General features: G+C 48.4%; 1 protein-coding gene across 1 annotated transcript in view; it reads left to right on the top strand.

Moving 5' to 3' along the window:
- The first annotated feature begins 6 nt into the window (after positions 1-6).
- The window catches only part of GALNT17 (polypeptide N-acetylgalactosaminyltransferase 17), a 207,028-nt gene continuing 182,206 nt past the window's right edge, over positions 7-24,828 (top strand). Inside the window, exon 1 of the mRNA XM_039732914.1 lies at positions 7-313. Within this exon, the coding sequence (XP_039588848.1) occupies positions 76-313 (238 nt within the window). The 5' untranslated portion in view covers positions 7-75. The remainder of the gene's footprint in view (positions 314-24,828) is intronic.

Genomic DNA, 24,828 nt, shown 5'->3' with positions numbered 1-24,828 from the left:
CGGCGGGCGGCCGCCGGCCCGCTCCCATAGCCCTGCCGGCAGCGCGGCGGCTGGCGGGGCCCCTCGGGAAGTTTGATGGCTTCTTTGAGGAGAGTCAAAGTCTTGCTGGTGTTAAACCTGATCGCCGTGGCTGGCTTCGTCCTCTTCCTGGCCAAGTGCAGACCCATCACGACCAAGAGCGGCGACTCCTACCATGACATCCATCCCAGGGCAGAAGTGGCCAACTTGACAGCCCACGGCATCAGCTCCATCCAGGATGCAGTGCTGAAGAGGCTCTCGCTCCTAGAAGACATAGTCTACAGGCAGCTGAATGGTAGGAACAGTTCTCCTGCTCTTTAATGCCTTCGGGGTAGGGTCGGTGATGGTGAATCGAGGCTCGGAGCAGGTGCCCGCCTTGCCTGAAGTTTGCATGACGGACCCCTGCTCTCCTGCTCTCCCCTCTGTTGTTGTGCAAACGGAGTCTCAACAGACTGAATCGATTTAGCATCTGATTTCCAAGTTCCGTGTGTGTGTAAAGCTCGGGGTACCTTGCACAGGATGGAAGGAAATGGTAATAACAGAATGCTGCCTTTCAGATTTATAGCGGCGGTCAGAAAATGACAGCGGCACGATTTCTGCATCAAACGAGCCGGGTGTGCGGCGGGTGAGCACGGGCTGGAGCAGTGCAGGGTCTATTGATCGGGGGAACGGCTCTTACTCCCGCAGAGCTGGGTTTGGAAGAGGAGTTTTCAAATGGCTCAAGTGTGTTGCATCATTTGAGTGCAGAAGGTCAGAAAGCAAAAGGCACTTTCTCTAAGAAGTTAAGCAAACTATTCAGTATTTCCTATGGCTCAGCACTGACAACTGCTAATTGAAATCTCAAGTAATGCTTCTCTTTATAGCACAGAAAAGGGATTTCTATTAAAATCTCACCAGGTTCGGTAGTTCAGAGATGTAGAAAGGGAATTTTAAAGATGCTGTGCAGGATGGAAAAACACATTGTAAAGATGTAAGAAATCCAGGTGAGGGATCTAATTAAAACACTCACTGTGGAAGCTGATTTTTTTAAAGTTGTTCCCCACAGATTCACAACTGGGGGTGTAATTTCAATCAAGGGTCTTGCTTATTGCTTCCAATCTCTGTAGCTTTAATCCCTGCAAGTTTCTGTGTGTTGGAATGAGCAGAGTTGGTGTTTCTGGCAGTGTCAGTGTGATTCCCTCTCCAAGTTTGGAACACAGAGCTCATGCCCCATTCTGTGCTGTGCTGAGCCAGGAGCTGGTGTGTGCTGTGTCTTGGTGCTGAGCCTGAGCTGTAGCTGGTGTCACTTTGCACCCAGGAGGAGAGGCAGGTGCAGGGATGCAGCGTGGCTTTCCAGGAGCACTTTGCTCAGGCAGTGGCTTTGGGGACAGCACTGAAGCACTCAGCTGAGGAGGAAAGTGTTACTGATATTCCTACTGTGATCACTTGCATGAGAAACCTGTCCTGTCTGTGCCTGGCACTGTGAGATGCTGAAGCGGCACTGGTGAGTGATAAACAAAGGAGAAGCATGAGAATAACAAGGAATAAGGTAGGAAGTTGAATGTTACGTGCAATCAAACTGTGAAATTGCCTGCTCCTGGATCCTGCTATGGCAGAAGTTTCCAGGAGGATTTAGGCAGTTATTTGGGCAATAACTGCAGCTCTAGATACGAGCCCTTATTCCAGGACATTGAACTAGGATAGGACAAGCAGCAGTCTGCCATCCCTGCAGACACAGGGTGAGCTGGGGTTATCACTTACTGCCCTTCTGTGGAGGTTGACCTGGGGCTCCCCACTCTGCCCTGCCCTGGGGGCTGCTCTTGGTGGTGGCTTGGGCTGCTGAGAGGGGCTGCAGGGCAGGGACAGCTCAGTGCTGTCCCCAGGCTGCTGCGGGCACGGGCAGCGCTGTCTGGAGCCTGCTCAGTGCTGAGCAGCAGTCATGCACCTACACACCAGGGGAGGCAGAGAAGGAATAGATATGTTGGCATATCACAAACGCTTTCTCAGGGCAGGCAGAAAGCTGAGCACATAAATGTGACATCTTGTCTGGCCTCTGCATCCTGGGGTGATTTATAGCAGCGCTCATCAGTCTGGCTAAAAAATAGCTCTGGCACGGCGCTTATGTAACTTTGGGTCAAGTGTATATTTGGTACATGTGGTTTTGAGAGAAGCTCAGTGCTCTGAGGGGTAGCTGTGGGCTGTGTTTCAGCAGGGCTGGGGTTTACAACAAGATGTGGGGGGGCCATCCCCACCCACCAGCACTGAAAGGAAACAGTCAGGGTCACTGGGACAGCCCCTGGGGCTGAGGATGAGGAGCAGCTGGATTGGCTTTCCTGCCAGGAATTTTCTGTGCTGGGATAAGTATTCATCCAGGGCACTTGAGGAATACCTAAAATCTCCTGTCTGCTGGAAATGTGCATTTGTTCACCATTTCTCTTTGATTTTCTTGCAGGTAGTTTTGTACTGGTGCCTCACAAACCCCACTTCAGCTCTGGGCCAAGCTCCCTGACCAATGACACCCTGAGAGATGAGAATTCTCTTTTGGCTCTCAAAGGTCACATTTCACTTGAAATCTGACCTGTGGTTTAGCAGCTACAAAATCATGGAATAAAGTTGTCTTGGTTTGAAAAGACAGGTGTCTGCTAAGGAAGGCAGGAGCCTCTCTTGAAATGGAAAATGTAAATCCCCTCCCTCTGAATTATTATAATTTTGAAAATGAGGGGCCCTCAGGCAAAGATATGGGAGTTGGAATAACAGTTCTTTATAAGGACAACTAAAACTACAAATTCAACAGTACAAAAAAACCCCCCAAAAAACAGAACAAAAAAAAACCAACCCAGAGTCAGAATAGGAGCTGAGCTCCTGTGGGTCAGGGTGGTGGCACAGCCCCATCCCATGGGGGCTCAGCCCTCCTGCAGTGCCAGCTGTGCTTCTGCTGGAGCAGGGATCCTGCACAAGGGGGGAGTTTTCCTCTGCAGCTCCAGGGCTGCTGGAGATGGGCCTGCTCTTCCTCTGGGAATGCAGGGCAGGAGAAAGCTGCTCCTCTGGCAATGCAGTGGGCAAAGGCTGCTGTGCTGTTCCAGGCTCAGATTGGATCCAGGTAGGAATGCTTGGCTCCTGCCCTGGGCACAGCATCTCCCCATGGGATGCTGGAATTTGATCAGCCCTGCAGGGACACTCAGTGGCCATGGACAGCAGAGATCTGCTGGAGGGAGGATTGGCTGTGGGGGAGATAAAGAAAACTGCCCCATGAACAGGAGAGAACTGCCCAGCTCTGACAGACAGGGATACAATACACACCCAGCTACACCTTTCAACCTTAGACAAAAGTATTATATATAGGGCAGCAAGTGGAAAGCCTGCACCTCACAGAGCATTGGGAAATGTTTAGCCAAAGAGAGAAGCTACAACCCAGTCTGGGTGCAGCCAGCTATGGATTTCTCCTGCATTATAGGACTTGGCTGGATTTCAGTGAGAGTTGAAGCCATCTTTAAAAACCTGAATGTCTTGAAAAGCTCCATTCTGTACAGATAAAATGAGCAATCACCAATCTGATCATACCATTGCTGTGGGTTTGGTTTGTGAGTCATGTAGTGTAAAGCATATTGGAAATAACAGCTCTCAGTGCTACAGCAGCCCTCATGTTTTATGTGTATGTATTTATTTATCTCTGTAAAGGTTGGCCATAAAAACAAGGTAAACATCACTGCTTTGGCTCTTGGAAAGGAGGGATTTGACACAATCCCTCTGTCTGAATGGTGCTTCTCTGCCATGCTGTTCTGGAAATAACAGCAAGCTCCCTCTTACTCCTCTCTGGGCAAGAAGAGCTGTCCCAAAGGTGGCCCAATCTGTACATTTGCTTTGTTCTTTCTAAAGGTTGATTATTGCTCTTGAACTCGTTATACAGGTTGTGTGGGGTTGGCTCTTTGCTGATCTAATGGATGGCTCCCACACACAGAGGTCCGAGGGTGCCCTTTGGGATGGAAGGGCTTTGTACGTGTAGGCACTGATCTGGGAGTTCAGAGGATTTTTAATTTCTGCAGTCTTTTTTATGGATGGAATTCTCTTGTCCAGCAGATGTCCAGAGAAAGCTAATGAAGGTCAGAAATGAATGTGTGCATTTTACTCTGGGTGTTAACTACAACTTGTCTTTTTGATCCAAGCCTGGTTTTTTATGTGCTGACATTTACATGAGTACAAATTGTGATCTAGCTTATTTCCAACTTTATGGAGATTTGCATAAATGAACTTTTTGGTTTGTGTTTACAAAGAGTGGGTTCTGTGCTGTGTGACCAGGTGAGGAGCTGAAGGGAGCAGAGACTCAGAAGGGAGCATTCAGCATTTTCAGGAGCCGTGTGCTGCTTCCTGGGAAGTACTGGGCAAAGTCTTCTCATTAGCTCATCTCATTCCTCTGGAGTTAGTCTAGGAACCCATTGATGACTATGAGGAATTTGAGAAATTGGGCATTTATAGGACCCAGAGACAGCAAAGGTGGTCCAAGCTTTGAACATCCCGCTGGCTGGAGGGTGAGTGACATGGCTTGAGGAGAGCTGGTGATTGTGTCCAGTGTCCAAAGGTACTGTGAGACCCTCTCAGTGGGATGGTCACTAAATGGTGCTGCCACTGGAAAATAGGGATTGCAGGAGGGAGAGAACTCTCAATAAACCCTGGGTACAGCCATCCCCTGTACCTGCCCTGTCTGAGCATCTGGAAAAGGTGTGAGCAGATCACCTGTGCTGCTCACTGGGGACCTGGGGAACCTCCCAGGCAGCCACCTTCTAGCCTCTGTGTCCAGCAGAGGTCTGGCTCTTGGAGTAAAGCCTCCAAGCAGTGTGAGGGCTGGAAACTCCCTCTCTGGTGCTTTGGGTGCTGCTGGATAGGAGTGGAGTCACAGCAGCAGCTGACTCCAGTACGTGCTCGGCTGCCTGGAAGCCAACGTGACAGGAATGATGTGGCATCTACTTGGCAGTGTGGAAAAACAGTACCAAAAGTCTGAACTTCAAGCTAAATATTGGTAAGACAGGGAACAGAAGGGCATTGCTGACTCATCCAGTGCTCTTCTGTTAAATTTTATTTTGTGGTCTCTCAACAGAATGGTTTGGGTTGGAAGGCACCCTAAAGACCATCCAGTTCCAGCCTTCTGCCATCCACCATCCCAGGGTGCTCCAAGCCCTGTCCAACTTGATGTATAAGATCAGGGAGACTTAAAGCTAATTGCAAATTGTTGCAATTGCTGTAAAAGAGAGAGCAGTGATAAAGGAGTGCTGAAGTGAAGCTGGCCAGAAAAGGGGCAAACAGAGAGGGCTTCTTCCCCTGTGCTAAAGAAATGCACAGATTAAACTGCTACTTTTACCAAATGTTAATGTTGAAAAGGAACTTTACATTCCTTGGGGGTGAAATAAGCCTGTGCTCATTTTTTAAAGCAGTCTGCATCTGTGCTTTTGCACATGGAATAATGTGAACATGCTGAGGTATGGCCACGTGCATGCCAGCAGCCTCCTGTGTTCTGGCTGTGCTCTCATCTGCTTATCCAATTAGGAAATTAACTTTGGGAGGGTTGCATATGGACATGGAGGCCGACACTGAACCACAGCCCTCAGCACGGTGTTGCTATCCTTGTAAAGTGGCACTTAATTAACTTAAAACACTTTGGAGATACGTGGATTTGCTTCCCATAAGGATAAGATAATGCTTATCTGCTCTAACACTTATCATCCTCCAAACACATTACAAACTCAGCTAACCACTGAGTATAGAAATTATATATGTAAATAAGGCAGACTAAAAGTGGTTTTATCAGCATTTAGGCGAATGTAATAGCACTACACCCACAGGCTGGTAATATTAAGGTTTTAACAGGTAGGTAATATATTAACTTAAATGCTAAGAAATTCCCTGATTAAGATAAATAACTAAGTGTAAATAATTGAGAGAAGGGAAAGCTGTTTGTAGGCAGAAGGGCTCAAACTATAATGATGTTATTGAGCTAAAATAGTTCTTTATATGAGCAGAGCCTTGGTGGGTGAAATCCTTTGGTATAGGAAATGATGATGTGGAGATAAGGGATAGCACAATGGGGATGTAGCTGCTGTGGTCACTTGTGGTTGTCACACAGCAGCTGGCATGCTCCTTCCCTGTCTGTCCCACTGCCAGGATGTTTCTGAAGTAGAAAATAACTATATTGTGTAGGATGGCCTTTACATATTACATAGCAACTTAATGAAAATTGCCACTTTAACATTTAGGATATACCAAACAGATTTGGTTTCCATATTCTTTATTAGGAATAATGAAAATGATGCATTCAGTACCTGCTTTTAGAAGTTCTCAGCCTAAACTTTCTCACAGCAGGAGAGAGGTCTGCACAGGCTCAAGGCACCTGAGAGCTGCTGCCTGTAAATTATTCTTAGCAGGTTCCTGAGAATTTGGTTTGATACTGATCAAGGAATGAATAAAGGAAGTACTTCTTAGAGAAATAATAGAGTTAAAAGGTGAAGCTTAAGAAAGACATTTGGAAGCATCTGGAAGCTCAGACGTTAATGTGACATTTAGTTTGCAACCCATCTGACAAGGAACTGATAGATAATTGTGGGGTTTGATGGTTGTTTGGCATCACGATCCAAATATTCCCTGACATTGACAATGAATGAGTAATAAGCCAGTAACACATTTGTCATGCAGAGACAACGCAGGATGCATGGGACGCAACAGCAGTGACCAGAATACAGTGACAACAGTGGTGTTTTAGTTTTGCATATTAATCAGGCCTCTCTGAATGGAGAAACAACCTTCCCTGGCTGGTAGAATTCACAAAGGTACATTAGATTTACACTGCCTTTTTAGTTGTGCAGCTATGAGAAATATCTCCCCAGGGATACAAAACACCCAGGAAGGTGCTGTAATTATGTGAATAATAGTCCTGCTTGTGAGCCTCACTCTGGATCAGGAGTGTCCTATTGTGTCTCCAGGGAAAGACACTTGGAGTTGGATTTATTTGGAGAAGCATGGGCATGTAGAGGTGTTTTAGTGCCTGGAGGCTTCCAGCTGCCACTCCAGAGGGGAAGACCAGCCTCATGGTGTTTTCCTTGCTGGGCTCCCAAAGCATCCTGGATACCCCAAGCCCTTTGGGATGGCAGCAGGAATTGCTGAGGAGCAGTCCTGTGCTTGCTGTCTTGGAGATCTCCCCTCTTGACCAGGCAGGAGTGATGGATGAAGTTGGCTTTAGGCATGTGCTGTCCATGTGCCTGGATTTTGGGGAATCTTCTGGTCCATTCTAGGCCATCCTCCCTCCTTATCCTCTCCCGGCAGAGAGCAGGAGTGTTGCTGATCAGAAAATGCAGCCTGTGAGAAACCCACCTGTTAACAACAGCAAAGGGAAATGAGCCTGCTCAGGTAACCAAGGAGGTTTTACTAATTTTGTCATTCACGCCACTAATCTTTGCCTAAAATGGAACATCTGCTCCAGATGTTGCTGGCAGGCTGCCGCTTCCCAGCTCCTCAGACACGCCTGAGCTCTGGGGTGTAGCTGAGGGCATTCTGCATGCTGATAGATTACATTTAAAGGAGAGGCTTATTTTTGGTAAGATGTCCTTATCAAAGTCTGCAAAGGGCTGTTCAAGCTGAATACTCGGAGTATTGACCCTCCTGTGAGTCAACAGCAGTGATTCAACTCCAGAAATGTATCGGAGCAGCACGGAGATTATTTTTCCTAAACAGTTCTGGGAGTACAAGCAACTGTATTTTCCAGCCCCCAGTCCCCACGGTCAGATTTGTTCTAGAAATTGTTGAATGCTTTACACCTTATAGCTACAAGCCTTGCTATTTCTGCCTATAAATCTAATAGCTATCGACCCACATTCTGACATCCCCTGACGGTTATCTAAAAATAATGCAGGAATGATGCAATGAGACGTAAAACTGTGAGGAGAGGGCTGTGCTGAGCCATCACAGCCTGCTCTGGGTGCAGCTCAGGGCTCTGCTGCTCGGGTCCTTGGGGGGGATGCAGTTTCCTGAAAAAGGAAGAAAATTCCTGGTGAGTTGGATAAAAATCACAGTTTGCATTTTCCTTTTTAAAATCCGGTACTCGGTGCTCGCTGTGTAATGAATCCCAGTTCTGTGATCCTGCCCTCCCAGGGATTCCTCCCTGGGAGTCACTCTGATCCCTGATACCCCAGAGAGCCATGCCAAGGGCTGTCTGCCATGTCCCAGCACTTGTTCTGCCTTGGAACAGGAAACACTGACAGCATCACCGGCTCTCTACTGTGGGAGTAATCTGAGAACTCTGCTTTAATGGATTTGTTAAAAAAAGGATCTCCCTGGGCTCTGTGACCCAGGCTGCTGTGCAGGAGCACCATCCTTCCTGCTGACAGGGAAAATGAGAGATCTCTGGAGCTCTGGGGCTGTGTCACACATAGTCAGTCAGCACATCTCCCTCACAGCTGGTGGGTCATGGAGCACAAGGGGATTTCATTCCAGAGCAGTAAAACCACCGGTGTGGTGTGTCAGCATGGGATGATCAGGAGGGAAGGGGAATCCTTGGTCCCTCTCCCCTTTAGTACCCTTATTATGTGCAAATGGAACTGACTTAAAATCACAGACTGGGCTGGGATGGAAAGAACCTTAAAGCCCATCCAGTGCCACGCCTGCCAAGGGCAGGGACACCTTCCACTGTTCCAGGCTGCTCCAAGCCCCATCCAGCTGGCCTTGGGCACTCCCAGAGACCCAGGAGCAGCCACAGCTGCTCTGGCTAACCTGAAGAATTCCTTCCCAATATCCCATGTAACCCTGCCATTGTCAGTTTAAAGCCCTTTGGTCTTGTGTCACTTCCCATGGTTTGAGGTGTGAGTGCTCACAGCACCTTCCTGGCTCTGGAAGGGAAGGCTCAGGCTGGAAAGAGCTGGGCTCTGCCATGTGCTGCCTCTGAGCATCCTTGATCCCTCTGACTGCATTCCCCAGCACCCAAAAGGGATACAGGACTTCCTTTGCTCCTGTCTCCTCTATGGAACAGCAGGGCCCTTTCTGTGTTGGTGGGTCCTGGAAATGCAGTACCCATTGGTGCTACGTCTAAGTGCTGACACAGAAAGCAGAAAGCCATTACAAGAGAGAAATCAGGAGTGGATTGATACCAGCAGAGTCCCAGCTGAGTTATTCTGGGTGTTTCCTCGAGCTGCAGAGCCTCAGAGAGCCACACAAGGTTTCTTGTCTGCTGCTTGTCAGAATTTACTTAACCTTAGTTTTGATCTTCATTAGCTTATGCAGTATTTTGGGTAGGGTAATGGCCTGCCATGGTTGTGCCTGTTCTCAGAGCATAAAGGTAAAGTGAGAAGGTTACTTTTTAAATAACAATTAGAATCTCTTTGTGGGTCTTTACCTATATTGCACTTTAAATGAAATCATGAGGGCACTCACATTTGCACAAAATTACTGCTAATTCTTCCAAAGCAGTTGCTTGATGACACTTTACAAACACAAAGCAGAGGAGGAGAATAAAAAAGTGAAAAGCCATTTAATGAATTTTAAAGCTCGCTTATATTTCATTATTGGATTTTAAATTTTTGTTGACCTTTGTGTGTTTTTTAGTATTTGCCGCCTTCAGAGAGGTAGGCTGGAACACTGAATGCTTTAAATAGCTGGAAACATAAACCCCCTGTTCTCTGGATTTTATTGCAGTGTTTCCTCTTGGCACTGACAAGACAATAACAGTAATAACCATTATTTACACCATTATCCTGGTGTAAACCACGTCACACCTTACCCTTTACTAAGTGTAGCCCAAACACCATAATGTGGGATTTCAGTTTGCTGGAAGTTGTTGCTCTTGTCATCAGGAGGGACTGGTGGCACCACTGAGGGCAGCAGGATCCAGCAGGAAAGGCTTGGGGCTCAGTTTGAACTCTGATGTTTTCTGTGATGCTCCACCAGTCACACAGAATTATAAACTCCTCTTGGTTTAAATCTTTATTAATTGATGATGATTTCTGTGAAGGGAAGATGAAATAGAAAATGAAAATAATAGAGTCACACAATATCCTGAGCTGGAAGGGGCCCACAAGGATCATCCAGCCCAGCCCACGGCCCTGCACAAGACACCCCAACAATGAATAAAGCAATTATTAAAGGGACACACAGAGGGACTCTGGTTGTGGGAAGCTGGGGGAACCAGAATTTCAGTTTGGAGGAGCAGGTGCTGCTGGTGTGACAGGAGCTCTTCAGATAAAGTGCCAGTCTGGTTTTCAGGCCCCTCAGGTGGAAGTCAGGCACAAACCTGCAGTCTGAGGAGAAATAAATGATTGATTTACCCCACGGGATGAGGGAGCTGCTCTCTCTGGCGTGAAGGGGAATGGTTCACATGTGGGGCTGTTTGCTCAGTGCTGTTAGAAGGGGACAGTGAGTGAGGTGCATCATGCAGGTGATTTATGGAGGGGCAGACGCCCCTCAAACCTCCTGTCAGGAGTGTCTGGAGGTAGTTCCTGACTTTTTCAGTGTCTGACATGGGAGGAGTTGTGGGGTCAGGTCATATTGACTTGAGTTTCCTTTGGATCAAGCACTGAATCAATACTGACTTTCTGGGGGGAGTTTAATCACTGTTCTGACAGACATGAAAGGGGCTAGGCAGTGAAATGGGATTTTACACTTTTATCAGTCTTGTCCTAGTAAGTTGCTCAACTTCCAAGTACTAATTAATGCTTTGTCCCTTCCACGAATTTTCCTTCCTACTGATGCTGTCTGTTTGATCTGAGAGCAGCACCAGACCTTGCAAATTAGGGCTGCCAGCCAGGCTGCAGTGGGGACAGAGAACAGGAAGGAATAAAACCGAGACATCACATTGGAGGCCTTCAGCATAATTTATGCCTTTGTGCAGCTGTTTGGAAAATCCTGGAATTCCCTTGAATGTCCAGCTCTGCATATCCAGAAATACCCAGCTCCAATTCCTGAAATTCCAAAGACATTTGATTTGGATATCCATATTTACTCCAAAGCTACAGACCTGGGTGGAGACACTTCTGGTATCATTTTGTTCTGAGGCTGCCAGACTTTTCCAGCATGAGAAAGTGCTTTAATTTGTTTATAATTTTTCCAGTTAGACTGAGATGGTCGGATATTGTCAAGATCATGTTTGTCTTTAGTGACATCAAACTGGTCCACATGTTTCTGGGAAAGATGTGTGAGAAGAATCACAGAATGTCCTGAGCTGGAAGGGATCCTCAAGGATCATCACCCAGTCCAGCTCGTGTCCCTGCACAGACACCCCAACAATCCCAGCCTGGGCATCCCTGGGAGCTCCTGGAGCTCTGGCAGCCTCGGGGCCGTGCCCATTCCCTGTTCATGTACCAAGAACAGGCACCATTGTCCTCATGGAGGGACAAAAGTGGCTATAAAGGGAAAATGAGAGGAGTGGTTGAACTGGCAGCTCAAACTGGAGCTGAGAAATCATGGGAGCAGAGAAGGGGGCAGATGAGGAGGCTGAGATGGGTGGGGACCTATGGAACTGAGGGAGGGGGCAGGGGATGGGACAGGGTGTCCAGGCAAGGAGCCGCAGTCCTGGGGGCATCTCTGGTTTGCTTCAGGAATATTTGAATGTGTGCAGCTGCTTATTTTGTTACAAGTAGTGGAAAAAGGGTTTGCTGCAAAAAAAAGTGTCTTTTCAATTCACTACTTTATGTATATGAAGTATAACTAAAGGGAGAGGTGCTTCCAGAAGCCTTAGTGGCAAATGTAGTCCCTGAAGTTTGTTCTGGTGTGGTGATTCCAGTGTGAGCCTTGCTCAGGAGATGAGTGGGTGCAAAGCAGGGCAGGTGTTATTAGCTGTGCAAAGCAAAACAATAGAGTTGCTGTGGAAAAATTACAGGGTTTGTGCTGAAGCAGATATTTAACCTTTGTTTTTACAACTCCAGAAATGAAGCAGTTTGTTTCTTAATGTGGGTTTAATGCTGCAAGTGTGTGCTGACTAGGTTTTCATATGGAATTGAAGAGATGCTGGGCTATTAAAGTCTGGTTTAACGATCCCTCTTCCCATAACTCCTAATATTTGCCATTTACTAATTATGATGTTCCGAAGTAGTTTGCATTTGCAGTAGATGTTTTAAATGCTGCAGCTGTTTTAGTTTCAAGCTAACTGCTGGTGACTTTTTTTTTAAAGAAGTATTGTGTATTATTGGTGACTTTTGGAAGCTGTCAGGAAGAGCTCACCTCAGACTGTTCCTTATTAGGAGGTTTTTGATGTCCAGGCCTCCAGTGGAAGCAGAACTAGAAGAGGCAGAGAGGCAGTGCTGGAGAACACAGAAGCTTTCTGTGAGCATTGTTGTGTGTTGTAAACTCCTGTGAGTCAGTGAGGGTGTGCCCAGGGGTGGCTGCTGTGGGGTCCCTTGTGATTGGGGATGTACTGCTCTGTTTGTTTGTGGTTTTAAATCCTTGGGATTTTCTGGCAGTTTTATAATAGGGGAAGCGTGTCTGTTTGAGAGGTCACAGCCTGGGCAGCAGCTCTTAAAGGAGACTGTGGGAATGAAAAGATCAGAGTGGTTTGTGCATGGCCCATTTTGCTGCTCCAAGGGACAGTGGGATGGGACAGGTGATCTCATTTAGGGCTCCTACAGATGTTGTGAGGACACTGAGCTTGTGTGAGGTTTGCAGGGCAAGATTGGCAGAGGGGCTGGGTGGGCCCAGGGTGCCCAGCCAGGGTCACCCCCCCACAGCCTTATTGTGTGAGTGACTTCCCTGCACAGAGCTGAGAATGCCTGAGAAGTGATTGAAAAAAACCCCACTCGTAAAGAGTGAGTTGGGCTGGGGCTGTATTTGATGGAAGAAGGAAATGAGCAACTCAGAACTATTGGGATGCTCTGCAAGCAAGGCTAGCCTGTTAGCTCAGCTGCCTGTTCCCTTTGCGTGTTATTTTACCGTGTATTTTACTTGTTTTGGTTTTTTTCTAAATCCCATTTCTCAATCACCTTCACTCGAGGCAACTCCAGCTGTGACTTGACAGCTGCTACTGTCTTCTCCAGCATGTGCTGCCAAAATCCCAGTTGATTCTGGGGCTTAAGTCACAGTGCTGTCTCTTTTCTGTGTTTCTGCCTACTATGAAATCATACATATTAATATTAATCATGCTCTTTCCAAATTCGGAAGCCTCCAGGCTTATTGCAATTATGGGTTTTTTGGTTTTTTTTGTTTTTTTTTTTTTTTTAATTTAGTTTTTGTCAGGTGTGCCCAGGCAGCAACAGGGCTTATGAGCTTGGCCCAGGGCAAAGCTTTGGGGTTGGGTGGACTCAAGTCTTGAACTAAAACCTTAAATTCTTAAGGAAGCTTGAGTGTGGGTGAAAACTTGGAGTACACTCCCTCCACCTGACATCCTGTGAAAGAATTCTGTGACTTGGCAGAAGGGGCTGTGGTGCCAGGGGTGGGATGTGCTGCATGTCCTCGTGCTGAGCATTGGGTGTGATCCTGCACACACCTGCTGTGGCAACCTTGAACTGAGATAATTTCCTGCTGATTTTAGCCCCAGGCTCCCTTCCTGCAGTCTAGAGAGCAAAATGTTGCTGCTCTTGGAGGCAGAATCTGACCTGTAACCCCCCCACTCCCTCTTCCAAAAGTATTAGAACAGGAAGAGATATTTTCCCTTTCTTACCTGCTCCTTCCTTGGCAGTTTTCACACCTCATGCTGAGCCTTGGCTTAAAGCCTTAAGAGCTGAAACTCAAGAAGTTGGGGAGGGGGAAAAAAAGCTGATCCAGGAATCTTCTGCCTGGATCAATGGAGCAAAAGAACAGGCTGAAGTTGCACAATTGGGAGTCAGGAGAAGTTTGCTCATGTGCTGTGTCAGGAGCTTGTACAGGCGATTATCTTCAGAGGTGCATAAGGCAAAAGCTTTTCCAGTCTAAGGAACCTCCTTTTTACTTGAGTTTTAAAATGCTGATTTTAATTTATTTTTATGACAAATTGCTGATAGGGGCATTCAAGTAATAATGAATTTTTTGTGGTTCATTTTCTTTGACTTCTTTTTTAGATGTCACTACATAAAACCTTTCCAGTATTTGCCTCCTGTGAGCACTGGGATTCCTTTTCCTGCCTTTGGTTGCATTTCCTGCACTCTGCACGCTCAGTCCTGCCAGGCTCCCAGAACTTCCCAAAAGGAGCTGGGCAGGAGCAGCCTGGGGTGCCCAGCCTTGGAGCAGAGCTTGGCTCCCCAGGTGTCCCTTGTCACCTGTTCAGTGACCAGGGCTGGAATTGGGAGCAGCAGGAACATGTTCTGTGAGTTCATAGGCACAGCTCAGGAATTTCGTTGTTCCTTGAATATTGCCTGTTCTGTGAAGCCAGGCTGGGAGAGCTGGGGGTGCTCACCTGGAGAGGAGAAGCTCCAGAGAGAGCTCAGAGCCCCTTGCAGGGCCTAAAGGGGCTCCAGGAGAGCTGGAGAGGGACTGGGGACAAGGGATGGAGGGACAGGACACAGGGAATGGCTCCCACTGCCAGAGGGCAGGGCTGGATGGGGTATTGGGGATTAGGAATTCCACCCTGGGAGGGTGGGCAGGCCCTGGCACAGGGTGCCCAGAGCAGCTGTGGCTGCCCCTGGATCCCTGGCAGTGCCCAAGGCCAGGTTGGACAGGGCTTGGAGCAGCCTGGGACAGTGGAAAGTATCCCTGCCCATGGCAGGGGTGGAATGGGATGAGCTTTAAGGTCCCTCCAACCCAAAGCATTCCAGGATTCTGTGAAAGCACTGGTAGGGTTTAAAACTGCAGCCCAACCTGTACGTTTTTCTGAGGAGTGACCCCTGCCTGTATCCCTTTGTGTGGAGAGGCTGGGAAAACCCAAGGAACTCTGGTTCCATCATTGCAGGTGTAAGCTCTGCTCTTTGCAGGGATTTCAGCAGGGTTAGGATCAGGCTTTGCTCCTGAGCTTTGTTAATTGCCAGAACCAATTGGAATGCTCTGTGCTAGGCTAACGTAATAAAAAGGTAGGGCCTAATTTTCAGGCTGAAATTGATGTAAGCTGGGCTTCTCTCATGTGAGTCCCTTGAGCTTTTTCAGTCTAATTCAAGAGGTTTTTTTTTTCTTCCTTCTTCCCCTTGCTAGGTCACGAAGAGCCTTTGTATTCCATTTGCATTGTGTTACCTGTCAGGGCTTGTAGCTGTGGGCCACATTCAGAACTACCTGGAGGGCAGGCACCTTCCAGCTGTCCTTCATTTCTGTGCCTCAGGTTGGTTTTTCTCACAAGTACGGACACTTTCATATTTATACCCGTGACAGAAATAAATTAAATTAGTCTGAAATCACCCTTTGCTCTGACAATGCTGTGCACTTTCCTTACATTAAGGAGATAAGGAGACGAACAAACCTGCTTTGAAGATGAGCTGATTTCCATAGCAGGCAGAGTGACCTACTTAAAGGGAGAGGGGGAGCGAGTGGGGCTGCAAGTGGGCTCTTTATTTATTTATATAATCTCCAAGTGTCTGTGTCAGCTCCCCTGGCTGAGCCCTCTCCTGACACTCACCTGGCAGTGACAGAGAATGTGGAGCTGAGCGAGCACCGTTTGTCCCACAAGGATCTCCTGTGTCTGACGTTGGAGGCTCTGGGGAGGTGACACCATTCACACTTTTGGGAATTTAGGGAATGCTCATCTTGGCTTCGCCTTGTGGGAAATCTGCCAGGTTGCCTCACTTAAATAAAGGGGAGCAGGCACCTCACTTTGGGGTCTTGAGGGTCATGTTCAGAGCACAAGAACATCCCTGTGGGGGATGGCCAAAGGGCACTGAGATCCAGGGGTGCCCCAGGGTTGGAGCAGCAGGTGTGTGGTGAGGTGTATTTGCTCCTGGTTTTGCACACTCCTGGTTTGGCAGCCAGGTGACACGGGGAGTCATGTGTGTGCCATCCAAGGGACACAGCCTGGGTGGGTGTGGGCTTTGTGGCCTGTTCTCTGTAAAATGGGCTCTCTTTGTGATAACCTGTCTCTGACTGGGCTCAGGTGCCACCCTAGGGGGGGACCTAACCCTTTAGAGCAGTGTCTGCAAGGCCACTGCTGTCCCTGGCCATTGCCCTTGGGGGGAAGTCATTGGGTCACAGAATCCTCACAGGGGGTTTGGGGACAAAGGGACTTAAAGCCCCTCAGCCCTGGGGTCCTCCTGCTGTGGGCAGGGACACCTTCCACTGGGCCAGGTTGGCTGATGTGCATCTGGATCAGAGTGACCACGGTCACACCAGCCACGGAAGTGCATCCTTTGTACCCTAAGAGCTGATGTTCCTGTCCCTGTGGGTTTGTGACCACCCCTCACTCAGGTGCTGAGGGCTGCTGTGCCCTGCCAGTGCTGCTCCCTGGGCTTGTGTCTTAGCTCCACTTGCATCACCTGCAAAATAATTTCTAAATCCAGAGCTGGTGCAGCTCAGGCATTGTAAGAAACTGTGATGATCTGAGCTTTCCCAGGCCCAGAACTGATGGACACTCCTGCTTTTCCAGGGTGATGTCCTGAGTGTCCAGGCTGCTGGCTGGAGCTGCTGGCTGGGACAGTCTGCTCTGAGCTGAAGGTGTTTATGTAGAGATGAAGATTTGTTCATTTAGGCAGAGAAGCACTAAAAAGTTTTCTTTGCCTACCCTGCAGAGGGACAAATATTTAGCAAGAACGTGTGACTGGTTGTCTTAGCCTGAAAACACCTGCCTTGTGGGTAGCTGGGCTTCACTGGAGCCATATGCCGAGTTAACAAAGCCCCCCAGGAATTCGGTAGGATCTGGGAACGAAGTTAAAAATTAAGCACTGACAAGTAGGTGAAAATAGCCTGTTCACAGTCACCTCGGGCCATTAGTGCTCCTGTAACAACTTTGTTCTGTGCAATTACTGTCCCCTGTTGCTTTTTAATAACATTTCTGTTTCTCTGAGTCAAAACTCAGCTCCTCCAAACTTCCATCCTTCACTAGGAACAGCAAATCTGTGAAGTCTGGAGGAAATCTGTGGCCTGCTTTAAGTAACATTTGTAAAAAATAAGTTTATTGGCTCAATGCAGAGAGGAAACCTCAATAGGATGAAGAACTTCTTTCCATGGAGGGTGGCAGAACTCTGGAACAGCTGCCCAGGGAGGTGGTGGAGTCTTTATAGACATTCCAAACCCACCTGCTCTGGGTGGTCTCCAGAGGTCGCTTCCAACCCCAGCTATTCTGGGATTCTGTGAAAATGTGTGAACTTCTGGGGAGGTGCAATGAGGAACTCTGTCTTGGTGGGGTTTTTTTTCTATTCAGCATTGCAGAGTTCACCTGTCCTTGAGCTCACCTGCCTTTTTCCCTGGGTGGAAAGTCCCAGTTTATTTTCTCATCTATAAAAACACAGTTTTAAAATCTTGCTGTCCTCTTACTTTGTGTTGCTACATTTTTTTTCTCTCTCTCTGTTTGGTTTTAACCGGAGCTGTCCAGAGCTGCACCCAGCAGTCTGGTGGGAAAGGTGTCTGAAATAAGAGTGGGATGTTTGGGCCAGACATCAGCAAAATGGCACCAGTAATTGCTGGACATGCAAAGACATTCCTGTACCTGTAACTCCTGGTAGTGATGCAGGAATTGCTGTTAACTCCAGCTCTTAAAGTGGTCCAGGGCTCAGATGGACAGGACAGTGTCTCATGGAAATGAACCTGAATGGCTTCAGTGCCTCCTTGTCCCACCATCTTTCCTGTCCAGAAGGAAATGCTGGAAGATGTTCCACGTCCTTCTGCTGCTTAACAGGGTCTGTAGAGCCTCAGAGCCTCAGAAAATCAAAGTAAACTCTGAAACCTGAGCCCAGAATGACACAGACTTGAGCCACTTGTGGAACTCTAGGCCACCAGTGTTATCACCATCAGGATTTCTGGAGTTCTCAGGAGCTGCACCCCCGAGGATGTGTCTTACCTGTGGTCAGTGGGGTTGCAGAGGGACTTCCCCCCTTTTCTCTGAGTGTGCACCTTGTGGAAGTTTGGAGGCTCTCTCTGGGCAGAACTCTGCAGGTCTGTCCTGATGCCAGTCTCCATCCTCAGCTCTTCTCTTGCTCAGGGGTCCTTGCAGCTTTTCCAGTCCCACGTGCTGGACTCTGCTGCTGATGCCAGACAGCAGCAAAGCTGTGATTTATTTTTGGGAGCAGTTGTATTTAATGTGTGTGTCGATAGGATGCACTTCAGATCTGCTTGTCCTGACACTGGAGAGTGTAAACAACCCAAACAGAAATGGAAAACCTTTTACAGCCTCCTTCTGTGGCATTAAAACAAGTGCTGTCTATGGGAGGAATTTAATGATTCCTTTCAGAAAGATTTATTTTGATATAATATTTTTAAAAGCTCACTTTAATCTGCTCAACTGTTGGAGAGCAAACAAGACAATGCCTTCCCTAGACAGTCTGTCATTTGATTGAACAGTAAAACAAGTAAATTCTGTTAAAAATCTAATTTTTGCACAGCACTTAGAGAATTACATAATTAAGAAATACCAATGAAGTCGTTCAGGCATAGCCCTGGGTGGTCTGTTAGAGGGGTGTAAAGTGCAGGGGAGTGTTTGATGTCCATGACTGGAGTTTCAGGGTGGGATTCAGCACTGGGGACTCTCTGCCCTCAGTGCTGGCCCCAGTCCCCGTGCTGTCAGGTGATGGTCAGGGCCAGGTTGTCACCCTGAGCCCCTCTCGGGGCTGCAGAACCTCTGCACGAGCCAGCCCCAGCCTATGCTGCAGAGGATTGATGCTCCAGGATGCAGAGATAACCCCTGCTGCTCCCAGGGTGGGGCTTTTGTCTGCTCATCAGTCTGGTGTTAACCTGCCAGGGCTGTCAGAGCCCGCAGGAGGATGGAGTGGGAAGCAGTAATTCCTGCAGGGAAGCTCTGTAGCTCTGTGTGTTCAGGAGTGTCCTGGTGGGATGCAATGAGCTTGCACCGGGTGAAAACATCTGCAGGCAAAATATTGTTACACTGGCAGTGTCTGCCCTGCCCAGAGAAGGGTCCAAGAAGCTGCTCAGGTTCACTGCAGGGAGGGCAAGGAGAGGTTGGGAAAGGCAGGATATTCCCAAATATCCAAAGCTTGCCAGTTCCCAAAACAGGATGTTTTCTACTCAACAGAAAACCCCTTGAGAAGAGAGAGGGAAGAAGTGACTCTGGCTCATGGCAGGATTAACTCTGTCCTGAAAACAGGGCTTGGGGATTGGTACAGACTGGGGAATACCTACAGAGAGAATCGAAGCTGAAAGCTGGTTTATCCTTTGTTGTTATAGAGCTGTCTTCAAATAGGTGGTGAAGGACAGCTTAGATTTTAGGATTGTAGCCTCTTGCCTGGAGCTGAAGGCAGTTTGCTGTGGATGGTGGCTTTGGGTGAGTGGGAGCCTATTCCAAGTGTTTGTGACCCTCAGCCAGCAGTGCCAGCACAGCAATCTGGGATCAAAGGGACCCGGGGCACTGTGGGACACTGGAGCTGCTTCCATGTCACAGCTGGACTCTGAGGCACTGGTGAGGTCTCTCCTAGGGCGTGACACACATCTGGATGAAGAACCCCCACATCTGAACCGTCGCTGTGGGTCAGCAGGTCCTTTGCCTCTCACCATCACTCAGTTCAGTTGTTCTGCTCTGTGGTGAGATTATAAAATACAAGGATTAAGCCTGGGCTTTAAAACCTAAAGCATTCCTGTTATCAGCTGCTCCGTGTGGATGGCACTGGACAAATGAAGCTGCTGCTGAATGCCCAGAGTTCTGTCCTCAGGGCTGGGGAGCTGGCAGGGCTCAGCCCCAGGGAGACAAAATGCACAAACAGTTGAGCAGGGATGATGACAGTGTCCTTTTTGAGACATGCTCGTCTGAGCCATAGGATAAAGACATTCCCGTGGGGGTGGCAGTGCAAATCCAGCCAGTGGAGCTCTTGGATGCAGCTGTGGGAGAGGAACAGATGGGCCCTTGTGTGCAAACTGAGCGTGTTCCGTGCCCGTCTGTTGTGGGAGTGCAGCTCCGAGAGTGCCAGGCCCTGAAAAGCCCTGGAAATCATCTTTTCTTCAGGAAATTAATTAACTAGATGTTTTTCCTAATATGTGTGGACTGACAATTTGTGCTGTTGCATATGGAGCTTCTGCATCACTGAACCTTTTGATTCCCTTCCTCTTGCTCCAGCGAAGCTCCTGTAAAGCTCCTGCAGCTCCCCTGGGCTGGGAGCACTGCTGCCTGCAGCCCCGGCTGCCTGCCAGAGCACTCAGCCTTTCCTTGGGTACATATTAACGAGACTTCACACCTCCTGAAGCCGTGGGATGCATAAAGAGTCACAAAATGACTGAGACACCTTATCTTGGTGAGGAGAAGGGTTGGATGCAGCCACTTCCAAAGGGTCAGAGCCACTGGGATGTCCCTGGGCTGTGCAGGCTGGGGCTGCTGGGCAGGGTGTTTCACCTGGACCTCTGGAAGAAGGAAGGGCAGTTTTAAAGGCTTTACTCTGGAAGAAGCTGGAGCCAGAGAGAACATCTCTCTTAGAGCAAAAGGAGGAGCAAGTTTGGATTGTGAGAAGAAATCGTTGTGTGGTGTTTCTGCCCTTTAAATGGTCTGAACTGCACCTGGCGCAGCTGGATGGGACCTTGCTTATGTGACCTCCCAAAGAAACAGTGGGACTGGTGTCCCCCAGAGATCCCAGGGCCAGCAGAGGGGACTGACACCACTCAGTGCCCCCTGTGCAGGGAAAGGGCACTGGCAGCTGAGCCTTCCTGAAGGGTAAAAACTGACAGCTGGAACACACAGACCTCCAAGAGGAGCTAAGTGAAAGACCTGGGATGCAGCAGTGTCCAAAGTCCTCTCTGGGTTTGGAGGTGAGGTGGTAAGGAGCATGTTGATTATTTAGGGTGGAGTTTGATTTTTTTGTTAGGTTTTGTGGTTTTAGCTGGTTTTGTTGCTGTGTAGCCTGGTGTGCAGCAGTGGTAAAAGATGGCAGCAGTGGTGGTCAGCAGGGATAGGATTTGATTTCCACTTGAACATCTTGGAACCTCTGTGTTTAAAAAAAAATGCAATCTCCTTGTTTAAATAAGTTAGTAATTTATAATGGTAAACAATGTACCCAGTTCTGTACAGAAGGAAACAGGGAAGGCTGTCAGACAGCAAATCTCCACTTAGGGGCTGTAAAATCAGGCTTTTTAGCTTTTCAAATGTCATTAGTACCTGTTGTTCAAGTATGCCTTGGTAATTGCTGAGGTTTTTGTTGTCTACATGTTGCATTTCTGGGCTCTTTCTGTACCAAGCCTGTGATAAGCAGCTTCCCTTTGGCAAGAGGTCCCTGCATCCCTCCCACTGCTTTCCCTTTATGGCTTAATTCCCTGGGTTTTGCCACACTTTGATTTTATTTCATGCCCTACAGCACGAGGTCTCCAAATCGTTTACGTCTGTTAAGCAAACATCTCTTTCTGGGATTGATGTTTTAATTTAATAAACCACTTCCTAATGGGGGTCAGCTGCAGCTGTGAATTTGTAATGAGTTTCTTGGGAGCCTTTTGGAAGGGCAGAGCCTGGAGGTGCTGTTCTGAGCCTCTGCAGGGTGATGTGGCAGAGGGGTTCACACAGTGTGAGCTCCTTGTGTTGGATCAGCTGGAGCTGCCTGAGCCCCCATGTTTGCCCTTCCATGGAATCCCAGGAATCTACAGGACCCAAATGAAGGTGGATCAGAGGCTCAGTTTGGATCCAGGTGCAGCCAGGCCCAGCTGGAGGATGGAAATATGTGTGGAAAGATGTTGTGTATCCTTGTACCAAGTCCAGGAATCTGTTTCTAGGAGTTTAACTAAGGGATGCTCTTTTGTAGCACATGTGGGAGATTTTGCCCACAGATGCTTTGGAACCATAGAATTGTTCATGTTGGAAAAAAGCCTGGAGATCATCAAGCCCAGAGCACCACCATGTCCTCACTGAACAGTGTCCTCAGGTGCCACATCCATGGGGTTTTTTGAACACTGCCAGGGAAGGAGACTCTGCCATTTCCTTGGGCAGCCCCTTTCAATGCTTTACAACTCCTTCAGTGAAGAAATTTTTTCCAGTGTCCCCCCTGAGGCTCCCCTGGCCCAGCCTGAGGCCGTTCCCTCTCCTCCTGTCCCTGTTCCCTGGAGCACAGCCTGACCCCCCGGCTGTCCCCTCCTGTCAGGAGCTGTGCAGAGCCACAAGGGCCCCCTGAGCCTCCTTTGCTCCAGGCTGAGCCCCTTCCCAGCTCCCTCAGCTGCTCCTGGGGCTCCAGACCCTTCCCTGGACATGCTCCAGCCCCTCAGGGTCTGCATTGTCCTGAGGGGCCCAGGGCTGGCCCCAGGATTCAGGGTGAGCCACCAATGCCCAGCACAGAGCCAGGCTCTGCCCTGGTCTGGCTGCCACTCTATTCTTGGCACAGCCCTGGTGCCACTGGCCTTTTTTGCCCACCTGGGCACACCTGGGCTCAGGGTCAGCTGCTGTTGACCAGCACCTCCATCCATTTCCACCAGATCCATTTCCAGCCACTCTGCCCCAGCCTGGAGCATTGGATGGGGAATGTTCAGCTCACACAGATGGAACACCCAGGCAGGGCTGGTGCTGCCTGCCCCAGCCTGGAGCATTGGATGGGGAATGTTCAGCTCACACAGAACACCCAGGCAGGGCTGGTGCTGTCCCACACAGCCACCAGGAGGGTTCCAGACCGATTGCTTGGCTCATGCAAGCAGGTTCGGGGCAGGGAATCAGAGATTCCTGAGGGCCCCTTATAGCCTTGGTATGATTCACCTGTTGCAAATATTTTCTCCTCATTTTTGAGGGTCAGAGAAGCCTGCAGAAGCAGATTGCTGCTTTGTGTCTGTGTTTATCCAGGGTGAGTGCGAGCCAAGGTGCGGGAGTTGTGTTGTGCTCTGTGTCTGCTGGAGTTAATTGGGGTCTTGTTTGTTTGCTGAAGCAGCACAGAAGGATTCCAGGCTCTCAGGACACCAGGAGAGAGATTTTGTATGAATTATAGAAAATACATTTATTAGTCAGTGTATTCTTTCATATGTCCTCTCCTGTCTTTGCTGATCGCTAATAAATCAGTGTTTTGGAGACCAAAGAGAGGCATGAAAAATCTCACAGTACTAGGTTTTTAATAAGTACTTCCTTGAGCCTTTAATTTAATTTTTCACTTTAACATGCTCTATCCTACTGCCAGTCCCCTTCCTTTGGTAACATTTTAAAGTGTACTTCCTTTGCCAGACTTTTCCAAATGGATTTGGGATGGAACATTAGGCATCTAATTAAAGTTTGTTTTCTTTCCCCCCACATCTTTGGAAGAAAACTCTTTCTTTTTTCAGAAGATGGACACAAATTTCTATTACAAGTCAGTGAACTTCATTTACCACTGCATTGAAGCATTTTGCTTTTCTACTTTCCTGCCAGCTCTCACCAGGGCACCTCTAGTGAGACTTGCAGCAGAGGAACCAGCTCATTCCTGTAGCTGTGCTGCCTTCTGGGGTGTAGAATTCCCTGTAACCTCTGGTTTTATCCATGATGGCTGTCCTGGACCCAGTTTTGCATTGAATTTCCCTTGGGGCTTTACCTGATGAGGCCCTGGGGCTCACTGCTTGTCATTGTTGGGGTGGGTGAGGCATTGAGCTGAGCTTGCCCCTTATCTGTGCTGTTCCCCAGGAGCTCCAGCTCCAGTAGATTCCCAGCACAGGGCTCACCCAGCCTGGCAGCTCTCCTGGTCACACCCTGCAGCCTTGAGCGGCAGTGTTCCCCTTTACCTCTTCACTCTTCATGTCACCCTCCTTTTTCTTCCTAGTTCTCTTGCTCTCACTTTCTTTTATATATATATAAAATTTTATATTTGTCCCCATTATTACAGTGCCTGTTGGAGCTGTGCTTTAGGTCAATGTGGCTGAAACTTCAGCAAAGGGGGTTCCTGTCCTGCAGAGCTTCACTCTGTCTGCAGAGCTGGCAGGGGACAATGGGATGGCAGAGCTCAAGTCGAAACCGGCTCAGTCCTGACTGGAGAGCACTTAAAGCAAACCTGACCTTGTGAATGTGTCATAACTCATTTGATTGGTTTAACTGCTGCTGGTATCCCACGTTATGGAAAGGGTTCTGGATGCTTCATCTACTGACCCTGCCCAGGCATCTCTGCTACTCTGGAAGCCCTGGTAGATTGCAGTGAGAATTAGGCTCCACTTAGGGCTGGAGCTGCACACTAAATAACTTGTTCAGAGCTGAGGGAAAGCTCCTGTTGTAACCAGGATCCTCTGCCTGTGAGGAGTTGCTGTTTTCCTGGGTTTGCCTTGTATTTCTCTATTAAGGACATGTGATTATCCTGTAGTGAGAGGCATTGCTGTGCTGAGAAATCTCTGCTCGGGATCTCCAGCCTGAGCCATTATCATGAGAAGAATGGATTTCTCCCCTTCTGTGTATTAGGGACATGTTGTGACTTTGTGGAATCACTGCAGGAGTAAATGATGTATGAAATGAGAAATCTCTGCTCCGTGTGTGCAGGCACAGCTGGGGCTCTCAAACCTTCAGCTCAGAGGCAGCCAAAAAAATCCCTGAAGTGTCCAACATGACTCTTCTGGTAAAACACCTTCCAGTGGGTTTGGTTTAATGTTTTTCCTGGTGCATTCACAAGTCTTGAGTGATCATTGCAGAGAGAGATGTCCCTGCCCAGTGTGGAGGGCACTCTGTGTGCACATGAGGAGGCTGTTTCCCTGGAAGTTTGTAGCCAAGAAGGGATGCTCCTCAGCTTGGGAGGAAATTTTTGTTCCTTCAGAGTCCCTTATTAAAGCCCTTATATAAAACTTCCTTCTGTAGACATCCCACCTTGCTCCTTCCCTAGGCAGCTGAGCTGGACACACTGAAGCTGGCAGGGGTTACATGCAATCGAGTGAGACTTGGGAAGCTGTGCAACTTCCTCGTTTTTACTGTCACAT

Source organism: Passer montanus, unplaced genomic scaffold (assembly GCF_014805655.1).
Source record: "Passer montanus isolate IOZ18808 unplaced genomic scaffold, ASM1480565v1 scaffold81, whole genome shotgun sequence".
In the NCBI taxonomy this organism is placed as follows: Eukaryota; Metazoa; Chordata; class Aves; order Passeriformes; family Passeridae; genus Passer; species Passer montanus.
Note: the sequence above shows the minus strand (reverse complement) of the source record. Positions and strands in the feature narration are given on the sequence as shown.